Source organism: Chelon labrosus (genome assembly GCF_963514085.1).
Source record: "Chelon labrosus genome assembly, chromosome: 3".
Classification (NCBI taxonomy): Eukaryota; Metazoa; Chordata; class Actinopteri; order Mugiliformes; family Mugilidae; genus Chelon; species Chelon labrosus.
In genome coordinates, this window is record NC_140339.1 from 14,943,981 (window position 1) to 14,961,393 (window position 17,413).

Sequence of the window (17,413 nt, forward strand, 5' to 3'; positions counted from 1 at the left end):
GAAAGTGGCAGCACCTGGTTGGTTTAACAACGAAAACACAAGGTATTGTGAACACATATGTCCCATTTTACGTGAAGTGCTGCATTGCAGTTGAAAGACTTTTTTTTATTATTATTGGGTAATTAGTTTCTAGTTTCTATAACCTCACTATGACACATTTTCTCAGGCTTGATGCAGTTTTCGAGACCACAGAAGCGTGTTTTACATAGAATGCAGCAATAAAATGTAATGAGGAAATGACATTTTGTCCTCTGTTGTCTATCTTTCTGTCTCCATCCCCTTCCTCCTCCTTTGCTGTCACCAAATTCTCCTTCCCCCTCTGTTTATTGTGCTACAGTTACAACCACTGAAACTTGATAACACCATGGGGGATAGGGGTGGAGGGCCGCTCCGTGGCCCGCTGGGTGAGGCACGGGGGAGGAGTGGCTGGATTGAGGGGCCTCCTGTCCTACACGGGATGATTAATGATCTCTAAATAAGTGGGGGCCAGCCTTTTTGATAGGGCAACCCTGACGGACAGCAGACAAGGGAGTGACCGCCGCGTGTCTGTTTGCGTGAAAAGGGAGAAAAGGGAGCATGAGGGATGAAGAGGGCAGACGTGGAAACCACAGTAGGAGACAAGGTTAGACGGGGTGCCAGGGTGACTGAGCAGAGGTTAAAGGAGACATCAGCCAAGTTGTGTAGAAACAAGGCCATGCTCTTTCATTTCCCTTTCAAAGCACTTTGTCAGGCGGCTGCAGCTTACTGGTCTTGCCAATCAGACAGAAAGATAATCAGGCAAACATACAAAAAGCCCAGAACTGGTAGCAAAGGGGCCCTGCTCACAGGAAAGGGTGGGAACCCAAATGATACGCGGACTCCCGCCACTGCTTTGTAATCACTGCTCCAGCACAGACTCCAAAAGAAGAAGCAAAATTATTCTCCCTCTGCATTTGTGATCAAAGATTTTGTGGTTGTCGTGTTGATGTATTTGAGGGCCGAGATTATCTTTGCCGTTGGTAAACTCCACCCGTCGGCTGGCAAATTACAGCCCAGCCTCTAGGGAGCATGCATCTGCAGCGGTTAGGCTCTTCCTTCAAAACAAAAGGAAATAGTAGTTTTCCTGATGCTTTTGTGGCTGTATTTGAGGACGACAGATTAAAATCTTGAGACTTTTTTATTTTTATTTTTTGGTTTTTGTTTGTTTATTTCCAGTCAAGGCTACTCTTTGTGTCTTTTCCTCTCTGTGTTTCTTCATCCCAGCCCCCGGTCCTTTCCACCTCCCTGTTATTTCCTCTGTTATTTAGTCAGACTGTTCCACGGGCCTGGATTGCCACTGTGCATCTTTGTCTATCTTTAATTACGACCATACTGTATGGGGAATTGAGTCTCTAAGCTGCAGAGCTGGGCGATTCTTAATCACCATGCTGATAAGTAACTGAGCAGGGAAGAGGACAAGTGCAGGCCTCAAGCAGATTCATACTTCCCAGCGAGGTCATCGGTCACGGTAAAAATAATACTGTCTGCTCAGTTCATTCAGGCATCTTGTTTTGTCTTCAGCGGAATACATTTGCTAATACTCTGAAGGGCAAATGTGGCAAATGCTCATTCAATAAATGGGAAAACAACATGGTCCAGGACAAGAATGACTTGGATCATGGATCAAAAGATTTGTGAAGGGGGTAGTCTATTATAATATAAATGTAAAAGTAATATTTTTCATAGTTTTAAAAGCACCATATGGGTATTAATATGTGACATATTAAAGCATTATTAAACATTTTTATAAATCAAGCAAAGACGCGGTATTTTATCAGTTCCCACTCAAAATTATATGTTCGGATTAAAATTACATCTTTTTTACATCCCATTAAAACATTTCATGTGACATATTCAATCCGTGGCAAATTCTTTTAATTATTTATTTATGGGTTGTTGTTTTTTTTTTGGCTTTTGAAGCTGTTCGGACATGAAACTCTTCTGTGATCGACACATTTCCCAAACGTCTGCTATCTCTGCATATCTGCATGTCTTGCTTCTCCATCTGTGTCCTGTGTGTGCTCTTAAAGTAATGTTTCCTGGCCTCCACACCCCTGTGATGGATGGTATGAAATGCATTACAGCCCCCAAAGGAGCCCTACGCCAGTACAATAGCCCTGAGCTCACTTCCAGTGCAGCTCTGCAGCAATGTTCCATAAGCCACACAGTAACCGAGATCTGAGTGCATGAGGGCCTAATGGAAAACAAGCTGCTTGTTTTGAGGGATGAAATGGACATGACATATACAGATGCCGTTGTCTCTTTTCCAGTACCATTTAAGATGATGTTGATACATGATTAGGTCAAAGTGGAGTCATTTTCCTCTTCGGCAAATCTGACTTTTAGTCTTGTAGTTCTACACATATCTCTGCTCCAACATTTCATTCTGCTGTGCGACTTTGGTTGTAGTCTGTTATTGACCTCATTTCACGTCACTATGCATTAAGAGCATCAGTTAAATCCCTGAAAGGTAAACAAAAGATCTGTTGTCTTGAATTTAAAAAGCCAAAAGTAATTAGCATTGATGGGAGTTATAATTTGCAAGATGGGCGCCCGAACTCCCCCCCAACCACACACACACACACACACACACAATCCGTTTCTGTGTTTTAACATATTCCTCTTTTTCCTCGGCTTATAGCAGCTGATGTTTCCCGTATTGATCAGCGATGCTGGGCTCCAAATGGGGCTCGTCAGGTGATGGCTTTATCCGTCAATCCGGGTGGTCATTGATTGAAGCAGTTAACTGTGTTGTAAAGCTGGCTTTCAGGGGACACAGAGCCCCCCCCCCCCCCCCTTAATGCTGCACCTGCCAGCGAAGACATCACCGTCACCTGTATATCCTTTAAACCAGCAATAACCAGTCTGACCAGTCAACTGTCACTAGTGTTGGCCAAACACGGCCTTACTCTCATGGAGTATAGTGTTGCTGTTTTTTTTGTATTTTTTTTGTGTACTTGTCTGTATTGTCTATTTGCAGTTCTTTGTCACTTGAAATATTACTCCTCCTCCTCACTGTCTCCTCCTTTCTGAGTTTTTGCTGAGTTTCAAGCTTCAAGCCAAAGCTCTGCCGCCTAATCAGTGGCATCTTTTCTTCATGCCGAAGCCCCTCCTTCTATTATGTGTAGGACGTACCATTGTCATGTTGCTGTCACATATACATTCTTGACATTTTCTGCTGCGCGATCAGAGATTGCTGTTTGCAAGGCCTGAGCTCTTGGGTTACTTTCCCCTCACTTGATTTTCCAGTTATATGTGAATATGGAGCAGAGGTCATCCACTATGTTTGACCAATCTGTAAGCCTTGAAAATTGTCACACAAAACACATTATGACACTGGACTTCCAAAATAAAACGTCCCAAATGTTAAAAGCTGCTCATGTGCATTTGTGTCAGTAAATTTCCACCAGAATCTTCTAGTTGGTTAGTTTTATCACATCTGAGGTAACAAATTTAAATATTACATAGATTTTCTTAATCCTGTTTACCAAGCAAACAATAAGATGTTAAAAACGATCCAGAATGAATGCTGTCTAAACTGTTTTTGGGTCGTTCTGCCTGGATAGGAAACTACTTTTATTGACGCTTTCCCAACGGACTCACAATACGGGCCTGTATCATCAGTGTTTTTAACCGCTACATACAGTATGTCAACAAAGATTTCACCCACCTCTACCACCAACACCCACACATTGTAAAACTCAAGATGTCATCTGCTGTTTGCCCTTGTACCGAAAGCTTGCTCATAAATTTCGTCTTGACAAGATATTTTCAGTGTAATCTCATTTATAGCTCGGCTCAGAACAAGAAAGGTAAACTCTGACGTCGTATCAGCAATAGCAACGTATTCATTTGGAACAATACCAGGTTTTACTAGAATTGTGCAACAGGGGTGGAGAAATGTTGTTCACACACTACATGCATGTCTCATACATGAGCAATGCAACAGGTTTAAGTGGTTTATGTAGTTCGACTGGAGGTATACAGCCTGTAGTGATATGGATGTGAAGTTATTAGTTCAAGCGTTGTCAAATGAGCCCGTCACAATACAATCTCCTAATGCAATCTGATTTCTTAGCTATACATTGTATGTGGTAGCACATTTCAAATTCTCGACTACAAGCGTTCTCAAGTTAATGGTGTCAGGCAATCAATGAAAAAGTTGTTGGGTGGAGTAACTTAACCAGGTCTTTGATGAAGAGAAACAGCCTGAAGCTGCTCATGATAGATGGCTATACAAACAGATGCAGACAGTAAGTCAGACAGTTATCCATTATTCTTTTTGTCAAGAACAAAATGTCCGTCTATACCTTCTGTAGATATCTTGGGAAAACATATCAACGACTCTCTCTCTCTCACACACACACCCTTTTTATTTCTCTTTCGCTCTCTGACATCCTTTAACTTGAAATACCATTGACCCTGAATAACTATGTAGCATAAGAACCCTCAACCATCCTTCTGTATATCCATCCATTCATCCATCTCTCTGTTGACTCCACATCAGCCGGTGTTGATTGGGGTCTAGTCAGTTGATCTGCCACGTCTCTGGGGATCCAGGGGACTTGGGTTACAGTTGGAGAGGCCATCTCACTTTTCGCGCCATCCAACCTTTTCAATCCCCTTCCCCCTCTATTCCACCAGGTGACCCATCTTTATGACCCACGGAGAAGGAGTCGTGTTTCTCTTTTCTTTTTGCCTTTTTTTTTTTTTTTTTTTCCGGTTCATCCCTCTGATTCAGTTCAGATATTTTTTTTTACCGGCATGCTGGTTGGTCAAACCACTAACAGTACTTTAAACATCATATAAATGAATTCCAAAATTGCACTTGAATAGTGTATGCTCACTCGTATTATTAAGTTTTATTAGTGTCATCGTGTGTAGTCTGTAGACGGGCTTCCCTCTGTGTGTGTGCGCACTGCACCTAGTGAGATTTATAGCTTCTGACTGTTGTTTGGAGACTTGCCAGTTTTGCTATGTTTTACACCTCAGCCTGTAATAGTCGACAATGCGCAGAAGACACCTCCTTTAATAAATTGGCTGCCTGCTCACTGTAATAAGTCTTGCTAAGAAGCTATTACCGCTGTTTCCTGGGTAAATATAGGTTCAAGTGACTATCCATCATTAAATGCGCCTTGCTTTTTCTTTTTTTTTTTTAATCTATGCATTGTTCTTTTATTGAGATGGAAGTAAAACACTGAGGGAACAGCAGGAAGAATCTAAAGCTTTTTTGAGCTTATAAAACAAACAAAAACCTGCACTTTGTCTAAAAGTCATACATTTTGTTCTGTATCTGATCAACAAAGGGTGACCGTGTGAAAAAGCTCCTTTGTGTTTGTGAGCTAATCTGACATCTTAGTTAGATTTACTTGCTGGACAGGTGAATAATGCACAGTTCTTATAAACATTGCATTGTTTTTTTAATGTCTGAACAGCACTGTTGTTAGGTCTACAGATGGATAGGTGTGGCTTTACTTAATCCAAGTTTATTCATTCTGTGTGGTGTCTCTTATAGATTTTAAACTCAAAAGACAAAGGAAAAATTGTGTTTTCTTACCTTTTGTGTTTCCCTATCACATAGCCGTTAAACACAGTTAACAGGAAAAAGTCATTTTTCTTTACCGTCTTGGATCTTTCCCCCTGCTCTGTCTGTTTGCCTTACTCCCTCTGTCAGTTCACATTAATTGCACTTTATTGACATGGCACTAGTGAAACCTCTGTAGCCCAAGCTGTAGCTGTAATATTGACGGACTGATATTATAGACTTTAGATGACTGTCCCTCTCTTTCTATGTCTCTTCCTGTGTCTCTACCAGCTGTGGCTTTAGCTTCATGCTTAGAATAGCAATGTATCTATAGTGTAACGTTACATTTAACTTCCCTTATGTGGAGGGTACATATCTTAACACTTGATATGAATTGGTTCGTCATGCGAGTGGTGGCTCTGCCTGGACTAAAGATAGCAGATTCCATGCACTCAAGGCTTTTTTACCTTTTATGTCCCTGCCCAAGCATTAAAAATAAAACAAACATGCCCCAGCTTACAGAAGGGTCCTGACAATATGCTGGCCCGTTGTATGAACATATAAACTAAACAGCCAGGGGCTGCCTACATAAAGTAAACTCCCAGCATGTGGAGCCCAGACACTCGTCTCTCCTGTCAGTTACTCTCTGCCCCATGTTAATGAAGGGTTTGGGCTGTTCTCTGTTGGTATTCTTTAAGAACTCAAACTAAGGTTTTAAGACTTAATGTAAAGTGGCAAACATACTGTAAAATTACTTCCAGGTGAATATTGACAAGGATTTATTAACTGATGCTGGTTTTTCTAAATTGCAATTTTATATAATCACTGGTGGGGCATGTTATATACATGCACACACAAAAAATATATTCAGCAGCACCTCATCTTAAGGCATTAGGAATTCCCAAGTACCACATTGCAACGCTCATTTTATAATACATAAATTGTTGTTGACTGTGGATATTCTGTATACTACTTTGTCACTAACAGTTGTCCCAGTAAACTAAATGAATAAAGTAGCCCTGGTTTGATCTGATCTGGTGTGGAGATGTAGGGCTATGGGTAAAGAGGAGGAGGAGGAGGAGGAGGGGGAGAAGGAGGAGGAAGGTGTGGGTGAGTGGCTGGGGTGTGGGTCCTCTAAAAGGACTCAGACACTGCCATGAGGCCAGGGGCTGTTTGTGTTGGCTGACACCTTCCTTACAGCAGTAATCCAGTCTTTCTCCAGCTGGCTAGCTACTACACCTCCCCCTACCTTTTTTTTTTTTTTTTCTTTTCGTCCATCCTTCCTCCTAAAGGCGGCAAAAAAACTATTTTCACACCTTTTTCTGCAGCCTTTACTTTTAATTCCTCATTTCTTTGTTATGCTCACTTTGCATTCACATTCATGTCACACAAAAAAATATAATAATCCATTAGATTAATTAACCATTATCTTAATTGATCAGAAGAGGAGAAGACCATGAGATGATGTGGTGTTTCCGTCTTTCCTTGTTCGTTCTTCCTTCACTATAGACGGTAGTGAAACCTCACACCAGCCAATGCTCATTCAGTAAAGAATTCATTTCCTGTGTGTCGTTCGCTGTAAGGCTGTCACTCTGTCCCTTAATTATTTAAAGAAATGCCCATCAAGTGAAGTCAGCAATATTTAATTTACCACTGCTGGCGTCAGAGGCATCCAATTGATTTATTACAGGGGGCCTTTAATGCGAGCAGCTGTTTCCTGCTAAAAATAGGTCAGGGGTCAGATTAAATGACCTTGTTCCTTTTTTTGGCCTCACATTGAGATAGAGGGCCGGAACTGTAATGCAAGGGGAAAATGTTAATGTTTAATTCAGGTGGGCAGCCTCTTTCTGTCTGTTGCAAATTCCTCGTTGGCCTATCAATGTGTCCAGTCTTGGAAACTGGGATAAAACTGTAAAAAAAGAGAAATTCTTTGTAATTGAGAGTTCATCGATATGTTGTGTCGGAGAGGAAATGTATTTTCCATTAAATTAATGATTCTTCAGTGAAAACATCACAGTAATATAGTATAAAGATATTGATCATTTTCACACACTGTAACTTAATATTCCAACATTTTCTGAATATTGATCCTCACATGGCATACGTCTTGCTTTTTTTCCCTGCTCTGTCTGACTCACTATCTATATCCCTTAACACCTGAAGTCTAGCCATTTGAAGGCTGGCCATGTGGCTCTTGTGTTCACAGTAGAAGTCGGAGGAAGGACTTAGGGAGTGGTTCAGGGGCCCTCAGCCTCGGCACTTCCCACCAGAGTGACCTCTGACCCCTGGTGCCATTAATCACTAGGCTCCTGATGGCCCTGTCCCTGGGGGAAAATCAGTCCGGGGCAAAGGATGATGGGAGGTGAAGCCTGCAGCCAATTACAGATTGGCTCAGAGAAGCCGAGTGGACAAATCAGGGCTTTACAGAGAGATGAAATAACCAATAGTTGCCTGCACGAGGCCTCGTGTCACAGAGTGGTCTTCTATCATTGCCGATCATGTTGTCTCCACTGGTCGTCTCCAGAAGAAATTAAGCAGTGTGGTAGCAAAGGGAGCAAGTTTAACAGCACAATGGAGTGCATGCAAGGAAGAGGACTTGTGCTATGGTGATCAAAAGAGATGTTTTGGACTGGTCCAATTAAGCCTGTTAGAGCTAAATGTCTCCAGGGTTCGAAACGAAGCAGATGTTGAACACCAAAGGCAGGCGGCACGTTGATTCTCTCAAATGAGGGAACTCTGGCTAACAGCCCAAGCGTCGCTAATGTGATTTTTGGTCAATTATAGTATTATGAAAGGTGCTTTCACATGTGGCCAGGTCATGTTTAAATGTGAAACCTAGCTGATGTCACATGTTGACTAATTAAGGCTGTTTTTGATTTCAAAACCACCTCTGGTTCATTTAACATGAACAGATACAGTAGCTATTTGATTTCCTCACATACACACAGTGCACTCTGCTGTGTCTGAAAGTTTTTTTGTTTGTTTTTTTGTGGCTGGTTGTGGGCTCTTAAAATCTCCCCTTGTTAATACATAAAAATCTGGTTTTGATTTGACAGCAGATAGTGACAAAAGCCTAGGCGTGAATTAAAGCCTAACTAACTGCTGGCCTGTCACTATGGGGCCGCTGCTGTTGTGTCTCATTTGTTGTGCTGTCATTGTTCACGGCCGGGCCAGTATGAAAACATGGCTTCCTGCTGACCTGCAGTTTAATTCACACATCAATAACCCCTGGCTGATCTCTGACCCCTCTAGTTGTACTAATTGTTTAATGCAGGATTGATGTCCAACGCTGCATTAAATAACTGACAAAGCACTGGCCCCTAAGCATTTCTGGTCCTCTCAAGCACGGTGTGTTCTGGAAATGTCGCTGCTACCGCACAGAGACGTAGTGGAAGTCCTGCCATCTACATTTAGGTTTATTATTCCACTTTGTGACCTACACAAGGATAGGGTTTTTATTTTAAGATTCATTGTACCATTTAGTCATTACTTTACCTATATGATTTAAATTTATATACACATTTGTGTCTACTTTAAACTTGGTTGCAACTTATTTTAAAAAGGTATATTGCTGGTTGATTTTATCCTAAAATTACTTATGGCTAAATTAACTTAATGGGAATACATAGCTGACAAAAAAAAAAATCCTCGTTCCACTCCGCTTCTCTGTCTCGCACCTTACTTTTCTAATTCATCTAATCTGTAAGTGAAGCCGGCAGCTTGGCAAGGGCCAGCCTGTTTTGTTGTCTGTTAATTGGCTCTGAAGATAAGATGGCTTTTTTCCCAGAACAGAATTTTCTGCAGCTTTAACAAGCTAAACAATATTAGCCGCATATAAAATGCTGTGATACTGTGGTTAACGTTCATTATGCAGAGTGAGAGGAGGCTTTGCATGCCTCTTTAGAGGGCAGTGTTTTTGTGGGCAGTTTTGCAACAGCATTTTGTCGGGACGGTTTCTGGGAATGTATGCGTGTTCTACTTATTTTGTGTTATCCGACCTGCCTGTTGCTGGTCTGTTTGACTGTTTAAACCCTAGCAACAGGTTCCTATTGTCTTCAACTTCCAACCCTAAAACTTTACTCACATCCCCCTGTTGCAAAGCTAACATACAGAATGAGGAAACTGCATTGCCAAACAATTGTTCAGCTTTCACAGACTTTTCCACACCTTTTCTATAGAGCTGTTTCTACATAGTGTCATATATATTAACTTGGTATGAGCCTTTATTCACTCTCACTTGGCTGTTTTGTTTCTGAACATACTTTTGTTTCTTACCGCCTACATTCAAGCCAATACTAAGTAGGACACTAACGGTTCAGAGCCAAAGTGCTCTGACGGTGCTATCACACCTTCCTGATCTCCACAAGTCCATGTGTTCACCTATGCCCTTTGCACATGGCTTAAAGACATGTTGCTAACTTAAGAAAATGAATCAAGGCTAAGCTTCATGGCCTGATCACACTGCTATTTTACAAAGTCATTAATGAGTCCAATTCCAGGTTAAGCGCAGCCTGTGGAAGGGCTGAAGGATTGAGTGGCATTAACTGTGAGGGTAAATCTGTACGACTCCCCTGCACTGGGTCTGGCAGCACTAACAGCAGAGGGGTGTGGATTTGCTCAGCACAATCCTCTAAATGAGCTTCATTATACTGGCCTATCCAGCAGCCCCCCACCCACCACTGCCCATGGATTAGCAGGTTGTCACAATCCCCAGTCCCCTCCTCCCGCTCCGCGCTTACACTGTTGCACATTGCACTTTTTGATTCTGTTGCATATGGGAACCACCCCCTACTCCTCCCTCCTCGTTGTCCTCCCGCCACGTACTCCCCACACGCTCCCTGCAAGCTTCGCTGCAGATAAGCTGTTGACAAGATTAATGCATCTGTATCAAAAGTCTAGAGCCGCTTTGCTTTGTGTTGTTTGTGAATCTCCTTTTCCAGGTCAAGCCAGATTGCCTTAACTGGGCTAATATGTTTTCAAGCCAAATTAAACAGGCGGCAGGCTTGTCACCCTCGTCTTGCTAGCATCCTGACAGCGCTAAGATCATTATGTAGAGGTCACAAAATGATAGTCAGTGTTTCAGCATTAATTGGTTGAATGAATGCACCCTGATGTCTTAATAGGAATACACGGGAAAATATTGCATTGCAGGGTTTCATTCTTGTTGTCTACACAAATGCACTTCGAAATAAACCTATCCATTGTAAGGCATTCAAATTTTCTGATTCAGATATTTGATTTGTGCTTGTTTCATTCATTCTATGATTTCCCTCTCCTTTACAGGAACCCCGGTCAATCGTATTCCCATCATGGCCAAGCAGGTCCTGGATCTGTACATGCTGTACAAGCTGGTGACAGAGAAGGGAGGGCTCGTGGAGGTTATCAACAAGAAGATTTGGAGAGAAATCACAAAGGGACTCAACCTTCCTACCTCTATCACCAGTGCAGCTTTTACTCTGCGCACACAGTATGTATTTGTATCCGTGTCACAAGTTAACCAAACTAATTTAATTTACTGGAACCATGTAAATCAAGAATTTCTAGTATGTGACATCTCAGCTGCGTACAAACATGTATACCATTATGGCTCACATAGAGGGCATTCAGTCTCATAGGTGACTATTGGAGCAGATATGCTGCTATTTTAATCAGTCCAGCTGTCTACACATCCGTCCCGACGACTCACGTTTTACTTGTGCTGTAGGAACGGAAGTCAATGTAGACACGGTGTTAAAACTATTTGGATTTGTGTCTGTGTGTTCATATGAGTATGAATGTCAATATGAGCCAGGGCCTGAGTGTTAATACACAGGAGTTTGTTTTCTCCACTAGGCCACCTTCTCTTTTCACATTCAGTCCCTCCGAGCATTGCATCACACATAGAGCCCATTGATTCTCATAGATTTATTGATGTGATTTGGGTCAGAGTTCACAGTGACTAAGGTGGGTTTTGACTGACAGCGTATGCGCTGAGCCTCGACTAAAACTCTGACTATGCCAACCCCTCCGTAGAAGTAACACCTCTCTGTCTTATGCACAAGGAACATATACCTAATATACCTTTATGCATTTTTAATGTTGTTGGTCTGTTGTGTAGCGTTGCTCTGCTAGCGCTATCTAATGGATGGTGCTGCTCTTGCTCCTTATTGATCCAAGGTACTGCTCTTCCACCATTATGCAGCATGCATAATAGTGTTCATTTATGAGATGGAAAACATAACAGAGCTGTGACTGTGCATACTTGTAGAGCTTCGGTGACGTCACGTAATCTAAGTATACTTGGCGTACAAAACACGTGTTCAATTTTTATAGTGTTACATTAAATTCAGCATAAATTAATGCTTATAAAAAAGGAGCTGATTAACTTAATTTCTGTTATCAGGGTAGGAGATGAGAATTACTGCACCTACATTTCACTTGTAGGAACTAAATTCTGTTTCTGTCCGACATGTGTGCACATCACCAGGCGTTAAACAGTGTCCTTCACATGTGTGAATGAACTGCAACGTGTTCTTTTAATCATAAAATAAACCAAAGCCCTTAAAATCCAATATAGACAATTATGCAGTCTAAAGTAATGCATTTCTTGAGGTGAATACAAACATTTAAGAAACACTGGGATCTCTTAGTGTGCATTACCTTTCCTTTCACTGTGTCTTCAGTTAAATACTGAATCCTGCTTTGAAGGTGAAACATCTCATAGCTCTTCTTGTTTGACATATTTGATTGGAGCTAATGTGTTTAAAGAGCATGTAGTCTTCTACAAAGACACAGTCTTATGTGTATGTTAATGTAGCCTGTGTTTGTAGTTTTTATCTGCAGCAATATTGTAATCTAATAAAGTAGGCTAATACAATAATATGAATGATGATACATGTGACTGTTTCTGCGGCGATCTCATGTAGTGTCATGTGTTTGCTTTCCTCTCAAGGTACATGAAATACCTCTACCCGTATGAGTGCGAGAGGAAAGGTCTCAGCTCCCCAGGTGAGCTTCAAGCTGCCATCGACAGTAACCGGCGCGAGGGTCGTCGTCCCAGCTACAGCAGCAGCCTCTTCCGCTTCTCTCCCTCTCCCAGCACAGCTCCGCACATCCTCTCACCTCCCAAGATGCACCTTTCAGCTCTGGGCGCAGGGACCTCATTGGCCCTCAACGGCCTGCAGGCCTCACCAGGACACTCTTTGAAGAAAGGTAGGCTGCGTTCATGTTTTTTTTTTTTTTTAATTCTGATTGCATAGTGTAATCTAAATTTAAAAAATCTGCAGAATCTGATTTATGAATGGTTAACTTTTTGTAAACGATAAAAAAAGCTTTACTCTTTAAAACAACCCGGACTGTGATAGGTGAAGAAGGTGTTGCTTGAAGAACTGAGCCTTTATGCTCAGAGACCTACTGGATTGATGAATGTTATATTAAAGTGGGTAATTGTGTACTTCAGAGACAGTAGCCACTCTGTACTCACAGTTTCCTGTGTGTGGGGACCTTGAAGGTATTTGTAGAGAAATACTGCCCCCTGTCGCACTTTTGAAAAACTACATCTAGCCACAACGAGGGTTAAACGGAAACAAGAGCAGAAAAGTACAGATAATGCTCCAGTTTTGGTAATTTAAGGAGGCTTTTTCATCGTATACAGGTCGTGGCAGTTGACCCTATTTTTATCTGAGCATCCTTTTTATCAGATGTGTGTGAATGTGAGTGTGTTGATGTGTACTGGCATTAGACCGTGCTGTTACTTTCTCACAACAACTCACATTCCTGCCTGCCACTGTATCCCACAGTGTGTGTGCATTTTTAGTGCTTTTATATGACTGTGTGAGTGTATGCCTGCATCTGCCTGTGTGTAGTCAATCCAGGTGTTTAAGAGTTCATGTGTGAACCAATTCTCCCTCCGGCTATTGGGAGCCCTCACCTTTACTACTGATTAATAACATGGTTCCCACACCAGGGGGGACGCTATGAACTTTGAAGCTTCTGGTCCACATCAGTAGGATCCTGTTGATAACTGTCATTACCCTGCCGTGTTATCTGATGTCACTTTGACTTGGTTGGAATGTGGCTGTGGACCCTGTGGTAACCACGGTTGGATTTGAGTAAGACGGTGTTTTACGTGCCGTTCAGTTTATATGGTCGTATAGGAGGACACGTGGTTGTGCTGACCTCATCGCTATTGAAGTGGAACTGCTTGATACGCCCCTAAACGTGCTCGGGTGTGTCTTACAACAGTGTTTTTGGAACAAGCGGTTACAGAAGATGAATGAATGAATGAATGGAACATACACTGATCAGCCACAACATTATGACCACTGACAGGAGACGTAAATAACATTGACCATCTTGTGACAAATCAGTCTTCTACTGGGAAACTATTGTGCCTGGCTTTTGGACCATCCACAGGTGTCAAACTGATCCGTGAAAGGGCCACTGTGGCTGCAGGTTTTCATTCCAACCATGCAGCAGCACACCTGACTTGGCTCAATCGATCAACTGAACTGCCCTCACACAGTCATTTCAGGTGTCCTCTTGCTTGATTGGAACAAAAACTTGCACCGATGCAGTGGGTGTGGCCGCACCCACTGCATGGGTGCTGCATGGTTGGAATGAAAACCTGCAGCCACAGTGGCCCTTTCACAGATCAGTTTGACACCCCTTACTTATACATGTTCCACCCACCTAGACCAGACCAGACACCCCACCCCATAGCAATGACACACACACACACACTCAAAAACAGTTTAGGAACAACTCAAAAAAACTTGAAGAACAGCACAAAGTGTTGACCTGGCCTCCAAATTCACTAGATCCCAAACTGATCAAGTGTCTGTGGGATGATCCACAGAGGTAGGTCCCTCTCCTCAAGCCATAGGACCCAAAGGCCCCCACTAACAACATCCTGTTGCCAGACACCACAGGACACCCTCAGAAGACCCATGTCCAGTCACAAGTGTTTTGGAGGCACAATATTAGGAAGGTGGTCATAATGTTATGCCTGATCGGTGTATGTTTCTATTTGGGGTATTTAATCAGGATTGGTGATATCTTCAGTCTATTACCACCTGAATTTAAAACACAACCACACAACACACTATTTTAAACATATTTCATGCTACTTTTCTTCTCCAGAGACGTAACCTGACATCCAAACAGATGTTCTGTGAAGTTATTGTTTGTTAAGATAAAATTGACATTCACCCTGTGCTTGTTCCGCTTTCCTTTTTGAGCTCTGTAGACTCATGAATCCCACTCATGAAAATAAATAATCAAAAACTTCAATGTCTCTCTCTTCCAGATGACCTGACCCCCTCAATCATGGCAGCAAGACCTTCCATGGCACTGGCCTTGGGACATCAGCATGTAGCTGGTTTGGCAAGAGCCGCCACACTGGAGCAGCTCAGAGAAAAGCTGGAGACCGGTGTTGGAGAGGGGCCAGAAAGGAAGATGGCCCGTCTAGCGGAGGAGCAGCAGCGCCTGATGCAGCAAGCTTTCCAGCATAACCTGCTGGCCATGGCCTCCCAAATGCCCATGAACCTGCGCCTGGGAGTCCCTACCATCACTACCAGGGGTCAGTGTCGTGTTAAAATAATTAAATTATACGAATAAGGGCAATTTGGCGGCGCAGTGTTTCTAAGATCATCTTTTCTGCAACTGTGCTGTATATATACACGTGTTTAGATGCAGAGACAAAAAGATATCCTGTGAAAACACTCAAATGAATTTGTGCAATGTTTCTGTTTCTTCAGAAGAGAAGCAGCAGGACATGTCTCTGAGCATCTCAACCAATGGAAATGCTAGCATCACTGTCTCAGTGGAGGTTAATGGCACAATCTACTCAGGTGTGTATGGGGGTCATTTCCATTTGGACTATAAATGTAACTTTTACCTTTATAACAATGAATGCACCACGGCTGTCTGTATGTAATGACGTTTCTCCTTCTCCTAAAGGAACCCTGTTTGCTCAGAAGTCTGGCGGGGCCCCGGGGCCTGCTGTGTCAGCTGCTGCTGTTGCTTCAGCCTCTCCTGCTGGAACCAGCACTAGTTTTGGCTTCTCCATACCCCAGGCTCAGACCCTCAGCCCCACGTCCTCCTCCTCCTCCAAGGGTCCCGGCTCGGCTGAGCCTGTCCACAGCGGGTCGCCCTAACTCATCGTGTTGTTTGTACCTGCTCCCCTGGCCTCCGTTCCTCCAAGGGGCCCCGCATGAATATACAGTACAATGAAAAAACCAACAAGAATAAGAAACTGTTGCACAACAAATACCTCATCGACCTGTCAACCTCTTGGCTGTCCAATCATGAACACAGAGCCTGAGAATATTATATGACAACATGTGTCCAGACGCACTGCTATGCATTAATCTAACACACACACACATGCATACACACACAGCGCTAAAGACACATACAATCATACATACATGTACACAATCTACACACATATACACTTGTTCATCCTAATGGACATGCTAAACACAATCAGATCAGCCAAAACCCACTGACAGGTGTAGTCACAACTGAACTTGAAAAGTTTTATCATAGAACATTTTGTTTGTTTGTTGCCATTTTGTTGTCTTTTTGATTTTGTGTTTTAGAATGATTTTGTTTTTAGTTTTTCTCTTTTTACATACCTCAAATCAAGTAACCTGCAGTGGTGTCTTTACCTCAGGAGCTGTAGTATATTTAACCTGAATCAACTTTATTTTTGTATTCTTTTTGACCTAGTTGCAATCAGGGGAAGTCGGGTAACTCTAACCAGTGGAACCTCTTCTTCAGAGCATCCACCTCACAGTGATAGGCCTCCAACCCGGGCCACTCAGGTTTCTTTAACATGCTGTAGCCTCTTGCTGAACTCAAACTAGTGAACGATCAGATGCTGTAGATCAGCACACTAAATACCTCATTTCACAACTGCCCTCAGTTGAGATCATGTAAAAACTAGCGGAAAGGTTGGAAGTACAAATGTAAAAGTCAACTACTTGCAAGCTGTCTTTAAATATTTAGCGCGCAAAACTGGGGGAACAGCAACTCTGATTCACGCACAACAAGCCTAGTAGACCACAAGCTCATGTCTCTACCCAGAGAGCTACAGAGAGGTCATACTGAGGCATTCCTAGCCCCTAGAACTAGATCTGAGTTTATTGTCCCCCGTTTTGTCTGTGCATCCTTCTTCCAGCTACGGCCACACAGCTGAATGTTGAGGCGTTGGCTCATTATTAGTGCATAGTTCTCAGACCTCATACTGACCTCTCTGCTCTGGAGGGCATCTCTCTCAGGAAGCAATGTGACAACTGCAAGGAATCACTGTTAATTTAAAGAAAAAAAAAATGCATAAAAAAATCTTACCTGAAGAATGCACAAGCCTACATGACTGTTTCAAGAATACCTCAGACTCTCTGAAAAGGAGAGCCACACTTCATACCTCATACGGCTGCAAAGCCATCGAGACTTGACGCCCCAAATCCCACCTGAACGGAAACTGACATGGATGTACCGATGGTTTTTGGGGACAAAGAACTGGGACGGGCTTGCTTTCTCTTTCTCCCTTTATTTACTTGTAGAACCTGTTTCATGCTTGCTTCTTGCATTTTTATTTTTTTTTATTTTATTTTTTTGTTCCTCAACTTGTTGTCTGAGAAGAGTGGTATATCTGCATTTTTTTCAGGGAAGAGGAGCGGAAATGTCCTCACTTATTCATGTAGATTTGTAGGATTTTTAAAAGGTTTCAAAGGTCACAGGGGTCAAAAGAAAAAGGTTTAAAAAAATGACCACGTTAACCTCATGTTTGACTGCGAACAAAGTAAGAATCGCAGTTGACGTCCTCCTTTCATGACAGTGGCGAAAGCATATGCATGCGTACAATCATGTGATCAGTGTGTTAAC

The 17,413-nt window shown here is 42.5% G+C and overlaps 1 protein-coding gene across 1 annotated transcript in view; it reads left to right on the top strand.

Annotated features, from left to right (window-relative positions):
- The window catches only part of LOC311485508 (AT-rich interactive domain-containing protein 3B), a gene marked incomplete at its 5' end in the record, with an annotated part of 43,006 nt that extends 25,950 nt beyond the window's left edge, over positions 1-17,056 (top strand). The window contains 5 exons of the mRNA XM_084540976.1: positions 10,826-11,009; positions 12,474-12,733; positions 14,829-15,101; positions 15,280-15,372; positions 15,482-17,056. Coding sequence (XP_084397102.1) covers positions 10,826-11,009; positions 12,474-12,733; positions 14,829-15,101; positions 15,280-15,372; positions 15,482-15,678 — 1,007 coding nt within the window. The 3' untranslated portion in view covers positions 15,679-17,056. The remainder of the gene's footprint in view (positions 1-10,825; positions 11,010-12,473; positions 12,734-14,828; positions 15,102-15,279; positions 15,373-15,481) is intronic.
- Positions 17,057-17,413: the final 357 nt, after the last annotated feature.